This window comes from Melanaphis sacchari, unplaced genomic scaffold (genome assembly GCF_002803265.2).
Source record: "Melanaphis sacchari strain LSU unplaced genomic scaffold, SCAv2.0 Contig54_pilon_pilon, whole genome shotgun sequence".
Classification (NCBI taxonomy): Eukaryota; Metazoa; Arthropoda; class Insecta; order Hemiptera; family Aphididae; genus Melanaphis; species Melanaphis sacchari.
This window is the reverse complement of record NW_020271380.1, coordinates 1,526,425-1,539,877: the sequence shown is the minus strand read 5'-3', so window position 1 is coordinate 1,539,877 and position 13,453 is coordinate 1,526,425. Positions and strand designations below refer to the sequence as shown.

Sequence of the window (13,453 nt, the reverse complement as noted above, 5' to 3'; positions counted from 1 at the left end):
TATATGTTTACCTGAATTCGTTTTGTGTAAATTTCACCGTGTTTGAATGTGCCGTATTTTGTATATTAGCGCGAACCGCGATAATAGTTGAAAGTGGAGGAGTTCCTAGGTCGGTAGCGGATATCAACAAATCAACAAATCCCTAAAAAAAAAAAATCACAATAGAATGGTTATATTTAGTATAAACTAATTTCAATAGACAATCAATTTCTTGAGATTAATTAATTAATCATTACCTTTTGCAGTAATTTTTGATCAAACTTTAGTCGGTTCGCAGTAATGACACCGGTTTGCTGGTCGATCCTGAATCCATTTACGTCGTTCACAAGTCCGTATTTAATCTGTCCGTTCAGTCCAGAATCCAAGTCCTTTGCCAGCACTTTCATTGATGATTCCCCGTAAACGTTTTCTATATACATCAACAATATTATACATGCGTTTAGATATTATATCATTATTATTAGTAGGTCAGGTGACCATGAATGTGATATTGTTATAAAACAAACCTGTCATCGTGAAAGTATAGTAAGGACGATCGAATACTGGAGAGTTGTCGTTGTCATCAGTCACCATAACGGTTAGCTCTGTGGAGGCCGTGTGTTCCGAATCGGAGACAATTACACCCAACCGATACATCCGTGTTTGTTCGTAGTCTAGACTTCCAATCAACGACACTCGTCCGCTATACCTGTCCAGTGCGAAAAGTTTCCGTTCCAACAGTCCCACAGAGGGCGTCCAAGAATAGGTCAGCGTGGGATACGTATCCACGTCGTTAGCAACCACTGTTGTTATCATACTTCCTACTTCTAGACCTATAAAACGTCAAAAAAAAATATTATGTTAAGATTATTTAACTAAAAAAAATCTGAATAAATGATAAAAACAACCAAAATATAAAAAGGAAAAAAAAACGATAAATAATATTTTAGTCTTTATGAGGTACCTAGTACCTATATATAGTAAATATAATGTATAGCTAATAATAAATTTTGCACATACCTTCTTTGACATTAATGGCGCTACGCGGTGGAAATGATGGCCGATTGTCATTGATGTCGATAACTATGATTCGGATGGTGGCCATACCGGTCATCTGAGGTGTACCCTCGTCGGTAGCAATGACGGTTAGCTTGTAGGTGTCCCTGATCTCGCTGTCTAGCACAATGTTGGTCTTGACTATGCCGGAGTCGGTTGGATCGATGACGAAAGCATTGTCGTGGTTACCGTCAACCAGATGATACGACAGCCTCGAGTTCTCGTTGTCGTCCAAGTCGATCGCAGCAACTTTGACGACGAACGCGCCTTTAGAGTTGCCCTCGGCCACCGTTGCTGTGTACTCCTTTTGCGTAAACACCGGGCTGTTGTCGTTTTGGTCGGAAAGGTGTATCCAGACGTCGGCGTATCCCCACATGAATACAGACGCAGGAGCGTCAGTTTGTGCGATGGCCACCAAGTGTATACCAGTTTTGTACGTTTCGTAGTCCAAACCTTCCGATCGGCCGACCCGTATCACGCCCGTTTCTTCGTCGATGTAGAACAACCCGTTCTCGTTATTGACTGGAGCTAATTTATAGAAAACTTTTTGTTTCCGACCGTCACTTCGATAAGCCGAAATCTATTAACACACGAGAAAAACACAAATATTATTTTACTTGTTTTTCATCATGGAACTATACATGCCACAAGATTATTCGCTATATAAACATGCTCAATCTCATTTTTTATTTAATGATAAATTTATTAAGATCCTGATTTTTGGAATTTTAAAATATATACAAAAAACATGTTTTGAAATTAATAAAAAGAGCACGTTTGATGAATCACCTGTTTTTAATATTATTATACGTGTATATTATAGAATGAAATTATATATTTACCTCGAGCACGTCTTTGTGTTGTTCTAAATTTTCCGGTATTGTTACGTGGTATGTAGAGTTTTTGAACCGCATGACAGGGATCCGATCAAAGTTTTCACCAATCCTTATCTCTAATAGTCCTGATGAGCTTTGTGGTGGGTTTCCTTTGTCGGTGGCTATTACTTCCAAGTGGAATACTTGACCATTGTCCGACGCTAGACTCGACGATGCCGTCACTACACCAGTATTGGGATTAATTCGGAATCGATCGGCGGCTTCTTGATTTTCTTTGAATGAATACAAAACATCGGCATTGGAACCTTCGTCCTTGTCGACGGTCGACACCTTAACAATGTCCATTCCGGGTTGTACATGTGGCGGAATTTCCGCTGTGAACGGATATTTCGTGAACACTGGTATGTTGTCGTTAACGTCCAGTACTTTAATATGTACTAGCGTTGTGGACGACCTTGGATTGTATTTTCCACCGTCCCTAGCTACGACTTGTAGCCAATAATTCGGTTGCCGTTCACGGTCGAGACTTCTATAAAAACAAAATATGAAAAAAAAAAATTAGAAAAGAAATCATAGATAGATGGCTTATAGTGTTTTAATATTGAATGAAGCTGCCAAACTTACTCTACGGTGGTGATGACTCCGGTCTTGTTGTCGATCTGGAAAACGTTTTCCGTTTGATTGGACAGCGAATATGTTATCTTGGCGTTCACGCCTATGTCCGCATCGTGCGCTTTAGTGACCAATACTTTAGTGCCAGCTGGCACGTCTTCCAATAAGACAGCTTCGTACTTGTTCTGTTCAAAGTTCGGGTCATTGTCGTTCTCGTCATCAACGATCACTGTCAAATTACAATGGCCGTCCATCGTACTACCGCGGTTCTGTGCAGCTATCTGCAGCTGATATTTGGCCTGTACTTCCCGATCCAGCGTTTTGGCTGTCAATTCACCAGTCTTTGGGTCCAGATGAAACTTGTTGCCGCCATTTCCGCCTATGATGCTGTACACTATCTGACCGTTGGATCCCCAGTCGGGATCCATGGCAGCCACTGTGCGAATCACGGACGGTTCTTGGTTTTCGGGCACCATTAGTGTGTGACACGAGTCGTGTTTGAATCTAGGACTGTGGTCGTTTACGTCCAATATGCCCACTTCAAGTGTCACTACATCCGTGCTTGATTTCACTTCATCCGTCGCGTAGACTGGCAACACATACCGAGAGGTCCGCTCGCGGTCTATTCGATTTTGCAATGTCACTATTCCTCGGTCTTTATCCACGCGAAAACAGTTGTCGGCCACACCTTCGGGTATACTATAAGAAATTCCTGAAATACAGAAAACCAATGATTAAAACGATTTCAACTAGTGGTCAGTTGTTAAGAATATATCATGCCACCATATATGCGAACAATGACTATAGGCAAATGAGTATATTTAGGGTAACTATAATTCATATTTTTGAGATTAATATACCCTTGTTCCAACAAACATTAAATGGGGTACTTTTTCCCCGTTTTAATCATCTCCATATTATTTTATCGTGTATTCGTGTAGGTTATGTATTAGGTATAATGTGCGAAAAAGAAAAACCCCGTATACGAAACAAATTCATAACAAAACAATAATTGTGATTATTACAGTATTGTATGATTGAATTACTTAACCATTATCTACTAAAAGCTAAAAACAACAGTTCTTGGAGTTATACTATTATTGAGTATCTATCGACTAACATTGGCGTATTACACAGTGTAATTATGAACTCGCACAATCATTTCTAAAAAATCTCATGCAATTATTAACTAAAAATATGTTAAAAAATTAATGAAGGTATTTTTTTTTTATAAAGTTAAGCCAAAATTCTTTGTTCAGTTTTTTTTTTTATACAAATATATTATATTAATGTAAAACAACCTTTGCATTGCGTTTATCTCTATTTATGTTGAATAATTTTCTTTTAGAACATATCTAATACCTATCTATACACATGCTACTAATGCATACCATTATATAGTATATGTTAAAGACGTGAGGAGACATGATAGTGATGTGGTTTTGTAGACAACGTGGTTTATATAATATAATATAGCAACTTATAATAATTACTAGTTTGGGTTGGTTTTTTTTTTTTTCATTTAATAACGCTAACCTTGTAATACAATTTTGAATATTACTTGAGCACAGATAACTGTAGGTTATAATAATGTTGTAGCAATCAACGTTTCGATTTTCAATCGATAGGATACTATAATTATTTTACTCTTTATTCATTATTGCAAATTTAACGACTTTTAATATCGAGTCGCGCGCTCGAGATACGAAATCCAATCATCTCGCGCCTCACGTCCCATACATGCTAAACAGTTTCGACGTACATTATATTATAAAGCAGTACCATTAAATTCCAATCGTGTAAAAATATTTATAAATCTAATGCTCATAAACGTTAAAACTAAATGCAATATTATACTCGCCAATAGTATTAGAGAAATAATAATAATTGGTATGTTGGTATGTTTCGTGATGACTTCGTGAGGAAGATCACGGGGAACTTTCGTTAAACATGATTACGAAATTTTAAATGGCAGCCGATCGGCAGACAATGAGACAACTTGGAACACGGACAAATAGGACAAATAATTTGGTTTTATTAACTTTAGAGAATAAATCTATTTTCTACACATTTGAACGTAATAAAAAATAATACGTTATATACGTAAACGTTTGTCAAAATATTTTATGTTTTTTTTTTTTTTTTTGTTATTTACGACGAGGATAAAATATAATATTGTCGTTGGGGCCGATTCATTTTTTATTTTAACGTCTCCAATCACGAGGCTATACCGTTCAAGTGTGCCCATCTAAAATCGCGAAAAGTTTGACGAATACCATACACGACTATGACTTACGGTTGTCGTTTGAGTTGGCCGTGACTTTGGTGACGAAACTGCCGACGGACGCGTCCTCGGAAACGTTAGCGGCGTAGAGTTTCTGGGCGAACCTCACCGACTGTTCGGCGCTCGTGGTGAACTCCACCTCGAGCGCGGTGTGCGCGTACCTGGCCGGCGTGCCCCTGTCCGCGACCGTGACGTTGAGCGTGTGCTTCCTGCCGGTGTCCGGTGACCGGGCCAACACCAGCGCGCCGGTGTCGTAGCCGATGCCGAACGTCCCGTGGTCGTTTCCGCCGGTGATCGTGTACACGGCGCGGCCGTTGTCGCCGGCGTCCAGGTCGACGGCCACCACGTCGCAGAGCCAATCGCCCGGCCGGGCGGACCCGTCGGCGTACAGCCGCCGGAACGTCGGCGAGACGATCCTGGGCCCGTTGTCGTTGACGTCCTGCACCACCACCCTGGCCGTCACGTCGGCGTACAGCCGCTCGGTGACGTTGACCGCCTGGTCGGTGGCCCGACCACCATCACGTACTCGCGTGTCGTCTCGGTAGTCGAGCGGCTCGACCCAGCGTCAGCATGCCGGTCAGCGGGTCCAGCGAGAACGCCGCCTCGGGGCCGCGGTGCTGCTGCGTCGGGTGCCCGTGCTGCACGAACGTGTACCGCAGCTCGGCGTTGGCCTCCGCGTCCGCGTCCGCGGCCGTGAAGTTGTACACCACCGAGCCGACGGCCGCGTCTTCGGCCACCGTCACCACGACCGGGTCGTCCGGCCACCGGGGCGCGTTGTCGTTCACGTCCAACACCTCCACGCGCACCGACACCGAGCTGCTCTGCGGGTTCGTGCTGGCGCCGGTGTCCAGCGCGTGCACCTCCAACTCGTACGTCGCCTTCGTCTCCCGGTCCACCCGGCCGGCTACGATCAGCGCTCCCGTGCTCCGGTCCAAGTCGAACACTTGCTGGCTCACGTCCGAATGCCGGAGCGTGTACTTGACTTGGCCGCGGCCCGCTGACGCGGCGCCCGCGCCCTCCGAACACGCTATGCGGCCCGCTATGCTACCCACGGCCGCGTCTTCCTTTACCTGCGAAGAGAACGAACATTTGTTAAGAACCGGGTACAGCGAGTGTCACGTGTAAGCTACGATTAAACGTCACACATAGCCGCATTGACGCCGACGTCAGTTATTCAAATAGTATAGTCGTATAAAAATGAAACCTGTTGGTACTATCACTTTAAAAAAAAAATTATTACCCTCTAATATAATAATATAAAAAGTGACTTACAATATAATATTTAATTCCCAAGTCATAATAATATACCAGTCAAATAATTTTTACCTAATGTTGTGGCGAAGTTGGAACATAATTTTATTTTAAAATGCTTTTGACATGACAAACACAAAACAATCGACTTTTAATTATACCTGCGATTATGAAACAGTCCGAATTTGTCTCGTTAAAATATGGGACACATTTGTCTACTGTGTTTACACATATTCAATTATAGGTATCTAAAACTTGTAAATTTTACTGACTGTTTTTGGGCTACGCAAATCACTTGTATTTACTGCTATAGTATTGATTGATTTGGTTCTAATAAACGTCCGACTACGTTATTCATCACGAGTTGACATACGTTCAGACGGTTTTTACGAAAATTCGTCCGTACATACATTATGGGTTGTTTTCGACGTTAACCGTTGTAATAACTGTACGGCGTATGTGAAAAAGGCGAGTTTAGGTCGAGGAATTCCATATTAGTATTCGTGTCGGTTTGGAGTAAATTTCGTTTGGGAACAATCACCGGACGGATCAGCTCCGTCCGGTTATCGAGTGGTTTCACAACGGCGTGCGCGAGAGAAAATCGGTTGCCCATTTTTATTCTTTTCCCCTACTCGCGTTCACGTAGAATCTCATTTCGTAAAACTCGACCAACGCGCGCCTCTTAATTAAACCGATCCAAATCGAAAACGTATAAATCTTTACGGTCCGCGTGGTATTTAAAACTATAAATGCAAATCTCGTTAGTTCGTGACTAATTCAGTATCTGATTCGGATCGTCGGAATGGTATAAGGAGAGGAAGAAAAAAAAGTTGTTCACGAAAAGTACACGTCGTCGGACGAAGAGCGTTCAGGAAATCGCCGGGACACACAAAGAGACGTTCATTAGGGCCAAAAAGACAGACCACGACGACAGGAATCGGTCGGTCGGTCGGTACAATAATAATAATAATATGTAAAACACAAGAAGTTCGATTTCGTTATTGTTTTGTTTTATTTTTATGCAAGTAATTTTTTTTTTTTTTTTTGCTCCGTAACAATGCCTTATCGTGAGCACTGGATCTCGTCATTTGTGTATGTGTGTATGCGTACAGAAAGATAGAATGGAATAAATAAATGAAAAAAAAAAGAAAAAAGTCGAACAATAAATATAAGTAAAGAGAAGTCACAGTGAACAAACGCGGCGCAAATACGCACCATCGTCGTTGTCGTATCGTCTGAAACCTGGTTTCAATTGAATATAGGCGAATTGTTTTTATCTCGTATATTTTATTTATATTCTTTATTTCGGTCGCAATCGTACTTCTTGGTTGCTGCAGCACCACACACACACACACACACACATACGACGATAACACAGAAAACCAGTTTCGATTTTTCAAGCGCATTGCAACAACGCAGCGGCGACGAATTCGAGTTTTATTATTATTTATTTATTTTTACCACTTGATTTGTTTATTCATTATTATTATTTTTTTGTCATTATAAACAATAACCACGTGAAAATGAACAGGATAACAGGTAATGACTTTATCTTGATTTTTGGGTATTTTCGAAATGCAGTCGTGTCTCGTACATACAACGCTCGTCTATACGTGCACATACATATACAAATTAGCATTTGAGGACCTCCTTTCTCCGTTGATTTATGTGCTCCAATCTAATCCAATTTATTCTGGATTTAAGAAATGCGCGTTAGGGGAGGGACGCTCTACGATATCAATATATATATATATGTACGAACGAACGAAAGACATTCAAATTTATTGTCGAGCGAAAAAATTGGGCGACGAAAATGTATATACACGCGATGACGAGAGGAACTGGTTATATACGAATGATATTATGTTTTCCGATTTATATAAATGATTATCCAAAACTCGGTAGCATTGTGTGCGGTAGAAACTGTGTTTATAATTTAGATGCACCGCCGGACAACGCGTGCGTGCAAGGAATTAGCCACGAGGCGAATTCGAATTTGACCGCTGTATATAAAATACATTGACATTCAATATATGGACGAGTTGAACTTATAAATTATATCAACATACATGATATATATTATATTTTATTATAATGATATAAAATAAAACGATTCCATACCTGAAACACGAGACTGGAACTGGTGAACGTGGGTCGGTTGTCGTTCAAGTCGAGCACCTCGACCCTAAGCATGCGAATCGTTTGTTTGGGTGGATGTCCGTTATCCGTCGCCGCCACCGAAAGTCTGTACATTGATTTTTCTTCATGGTCCAGCGAAACTTTGGTTCTGATCACGCCCGTGATGCGGTCGATGAAAAACTCGCCGTTTCCATCGGAATCGCGCCCTATGAAACATACCGAGTACATTAATATTTAGTTATATTAAAGTATAATGTAAATACCTATAACAATTAATATTATTTTAATCCCTCAAAATTTAATTCTGTATTCAAAAACTTTAAAATAATATTCTAAACATTCTTATATTTGTTGAAAACTATAATGGTCAAAATAAACTTGTAGCATATATACGAACGGTTAATATAGATACTATAACCCACAAATCACTAATCACTAAAATAAATTGTATTTATTAATTATATTAGACTGTGGGTTTGATTCTTCAATATTCAAGCGCCTTTTAGCAGGTAATTTTTTTTTTCGGAGCTCCAAAACATATATAATATAAAAGTGTGTTTCAACTTCAAATGTATTATGATATAGAATACATACCTTTGAGTATGGAATATGTGAGCGTAGCGTTATTGCCTTGGTCAGGGTCGGTTGCCTTTACAGTGACCACCTCGACACCGGGCGGCTGCTGTTCGCGAACCGCTACTACGTCTTGTTGTGGGTCCACGATAACGGGCGCGTTGTCGTTGACATCCGTCACAGCTATCTTGACTTTTACGCGCTTGCTGCGACCTCTGACTCCGCCATCTTGATCCCTGGCCTCGACGATCACTTCATGCCAAACCCGAGATTCCCGATCCAATGGCTCTTTGGTACTTAGTTCGCCTGTGTTAGAACAAAAAAAAAAATAATACGTTATTATTAGGATTTGGAACTCATGGCACTAACATTCATGTTCAGAATATATTTATACTTGAACATGAAACTAAAATTACAAGGATTACGTTAATTTAGAATAATATGATAATTGTTTAAAGCATTTGAGTTATTGAAAATTATGCAAAGTCAAACTTTGTATTTGAATTCATCACTTCACAAGAGAAATGTATAATATCTTAATTAGAATATTCTACAACCGCCACTAAATTACATTGAAATGTGAGAAGTTCCGAACTCTAATTATTATTACTATATTGCTACGTGTATGCACTGCAATGTGTTTGCACAAACAAGAATTCTAATAAAGAGTAGAAAAAAATTAGTTTTATGATGTCTATCGGCCGTCGTCGTTGGGTTTGGTTGAGCACATACATGTAATATATGTAGTGTTTGCGTTTCTTTATCGCGCCTCACACGAGCATCGTATTATTATTATATAGTTTAGAAGGTTCCGTCTATTATTTATATACACTTTCTCGTTTCGACCGTCAGTGTTTTTTTTTTTTTACGACCGTCTGAGGTAAATATTGGGATTGTATCATAAACGCGAGAGCGGACGGGTTACCTATACGCACTATATACATATTAATATACGTCGTCGTAGACGCCCGAACAGGGGGCTGTAATGTTATTATAATAGTGTATACGGAGACGCAGCATAAGAGGGGAAAAAAGGTTGACGTTTTTAATAGCTGCGTTTTAGATGTATTTATTTTTTGTTGAATGCACGCACACCGCTTCTCGGGATTGTCAATATTTAGGCGGACCACACGGCGGCTTCTGATGCAGGTCCTTTGCGCAAACGATTATAATATATAATATACCAGCTAATGTGTGCAGTATATTTGTTGGTGTATATGCTCTCAGGATAGGTATTTTTTTTCTGTAAGAAAATTCCGCTATAGGGTGAGGCCACCTTTTCTTCATCAATCTCTTTCAAGATTGTAGAGCTAGTCGCGACTTGCGGCACTGTGTGATGGATCCGAGAATAAATCGCATCATGGTTCAAAATGTCTTAAAAACCGATAATATGTATAGCGTTTCCGGGCGTAAGAGTTGGTGTTACAAATATGCATGTATATACAGCACACACACACACACACACACACACACACACACACACACACACACACACATTATCTTTAATGATCGATGTAATCAGCGGAGGCGTTGGCCGTGTGTAATTTAGAAACTAAGGGCAAACGAAACGAATGGAATCCGGTGGAGAGAGACGGGATATAATATAATATAAGACAATCGTTTCGACGACGATTCTCCTACACGCGTAGGCAGCCTGTTTAATTAACGCTCGCGGTGCACAGGCAATATTGGCGGCCCGACGACGGACGGATATTAATAATGAATGACAATCTCGGACTATGAATTAATATATCGTTTGGCTATTGCTTATAACGTATATATATATATATATATATATATATATATGATATAATATAAACCATTCTAAAAAATTAACTATATACTGTAATTATAAACTTTATAATAATAGACGAAATAAAATATAGAGTGTCGTAGTAATTAAAGAATAGGTTATACATTTTGGATATTTTCTATATCATTTAAGTTTAACCATAATATAATTTTGTATAAATCTTATGAGATGTTAATTAGAAAGAAGATGTTGTTAAGAAATAATGATAATGTTTAAAATATATTATTTATTTTTATTTTTAAATATTCTAAATTTCAGTTTTAGTGGTTAGTGCTTTTTACTTCGTAATAATATCATAATACCATATTTAAAAAGCTTCGTTAAAATTTGTTAATAAATAATTTATGTCATGTAGCTTATAATTTTCATCACAGCCGAGTAGTTAAAATATTATTATTGTGTACAGGTTCCTATTATTGTTATTATATAGCTATACGCAATCAATTGCTATTATTGCGATAGAGTTAACAGTTTCTAAGTATAATATGCACCCATACTATATACGTTATTTTATTTATCTTCCGCTATAGTACCGATAACGCACACGACGTTAAAACGTATAATTACCAGTGGTTTTTTCTTTTATTGTATTAGGTACTCTCTGCGAACCTTATTGTTGTCGTTATACTGCTGCTGCAGTTGTAGGTACTCTCACGAGCAACAATAAACTCTGAGACGATAAAATGAATAAAACAATGGGAATTTCATGTGATAAAAGAAAAATTAGAGACATAAATTTCGAATGCACAATAATTTATTATATTGTATTATGAAAACGTATTTACGCTCGTTTTGCCTGGTTAAATTGCACTGACACCGACGCTATTATAATATTATTAGTTATTAGTCGGTTACTATTATTATTTATTATTATATCTATGATGGTAGTTGTAGCAGAGAAACGGTTGCATTGATCCACATTTAATAGTCACGTCAGTAGGTTAGGTAAAATATGTATGATATGTAAACAAATATTAATAAATGAAACGGGTTTGAAGAAAAATTTCAATAAATTTATTTGATTTACACACTAATAATTATATTTTCAAATAATTGATCTCTTTTAAAAAAAAAAAAAAGAACAGTCTAATATTATTTTTTATTTATTTAATATAATAGCAATATTATTATAAGTACTATTGATTCATCAAAATATGTTAGATATAATAATTTCTAATTTATGATACACTAAAATAATAATAGCTTGTCATCGACTAACATGATTTATAGCACACGAATTTTAGAACATTAATATAATATTATTTTTACACAAAATTCAGAGAATTTGTTTTTTATCTTATTGTACGCGATTATATAACTGTGTTATTTAATGCTATGTTTTTTATGCATATATAAAAACAAGGCCTAAAGAGTTGGCTATTTTTCTTGCGCTCATATACCCACACTATAAAGCTGTCAATATATTATAAGCAAGATGATCATTAAATTCGACTAATACAGTATGCATATTGCATACCTAAGCAAAAGACTTAAAAATAGCTTAAAAAAAAGGTCAAATAGAAAGTTCAATTATTTCGTATAACAGTTGATAAAAACATTAATTACAACCCTATAGATATAACTATAGTTTATAATAGTGATCTAATATTTTTATACGAAACACGGAAGTAAATAAGATATTGGTTATGACCGTGTCCAGATTTGTTCACGTGCATTGCTGATAATATATAAATATATGAAATACTTAATATATCCGATGTGCATTTTTTAAGTCACAGAGGTGACTGACGGATCGTATACACAAAAGTCGGAATTATTATTATATATTTTCGTCCGTTCCGAGACGTGATTAATTATTCATATTGAAAATACCAATTTGTAGGCGGGCTGTTCGTTTTATATTTTTACACACACAAACACTTATTTATATATTATATATACTCGGGTATAGCCAACGGCGAGTCGATGCGTATAATAATAAGGAGCCACCACTAAAGTAAGTGATCGAGCAGCAGCAGCAGCAACAGCAGCAGCTAAATACGGCTAGGTGGTATAGGTTTATTTTAGGTATATGAAGTCTACCTATATGCAGGCCTCAGGGTGTATCCGACCTCAAGGCCTCTTCGATTGTTTTTTTTTTTTATCCATCAACCGATACACAACGCGCGCGTTACACGCCGGTACTTTGGGTAGGTAGGAGACTTATATGCACGAGTTTATATATATACATCATCTGGTATTATCATAACCGCGTTCGGCAGCTTGCAGCAGCTATATAGGTATTGTATGTATAAAAAAAAAAACCACTACCAATACACCGTCATCGACGGCGACGAAGACTACTACGATGACGATCACTTGGACGGAGACGCACGCAAACCAGACACGCACAAAACCAAAATATATACACACACACACACACACACTAATATGTACCTATATATATATATATATAATATCTTGTACCTGAACGAGTACAATATATAATATTATATACGAATGGTCCCGAACCGACCCGTAATTTGGCGGCAGCCACAACCGCACCGTAGTTCTCTTATAAATATATATATCTATCTATTTCGACCCAAATTGTCTACATAACTACCATAATTTACAAGGAAATTGCTTTTGCACCACCGCCGCCGCAGCTATCGATTTATAAATTATATGTAATATGTTCTTCTTTTATTATTATTATTATTATACGAATATTTTCGATACACCAGACTGCTGTAATTAGTATTTTGTATTTATAAAGTATATTTACTATCTACCCCTTGTGTATTATAAAATAACGTGGGTGAACCGAATTTTTATTATATTTTTTTTAAACTACCAGCTGCAAATGAAAAATAACATTAACTGAAGTTTTTGTTATTATTGACAAATATTTCTCTAGCTCACTTATTTATAAATATATCTTTTAATCGGTTTGTTTTGCACGCACAT

General features: G+C 37.9%; 1 protein-coding gene across 1 annotated transcript in view; it reads right to left on the bottom strand.

The window, feature by feature from the left end:
- LOC112599645 (protein dachsous) overlaps positions 1-13,453 on the bottom strand; it is a gene marked incomplete at its 5' end in the record, with an annotated part of 126,227 nt that overhangs the window by 3,011 nt on the left and 109,763 nt on the right. The window contains 10 exon segments of the mRNA XM_025346632.1: positions 12-142; positions 237-409; positions 507-812; positions 1,000-1,615; positions 1,878-2,400; positions 2,496-3,195; positions 4,780-5,326; positions 5,328-5,837; positions 8,140-8,363; positions 8,752-9,036. Coding sequence (XP_025202417.1) covers positions 12-142; positions 237-409; positions 507-812; positions 1,000-1,615; positions 1,878-2,400; positions 2,496-3,195; positions 4,780-5,326; positions 5,328-5,837; positions 8,140-8,363; positions 8,752-9,036 — 4,015 coding nt within the window.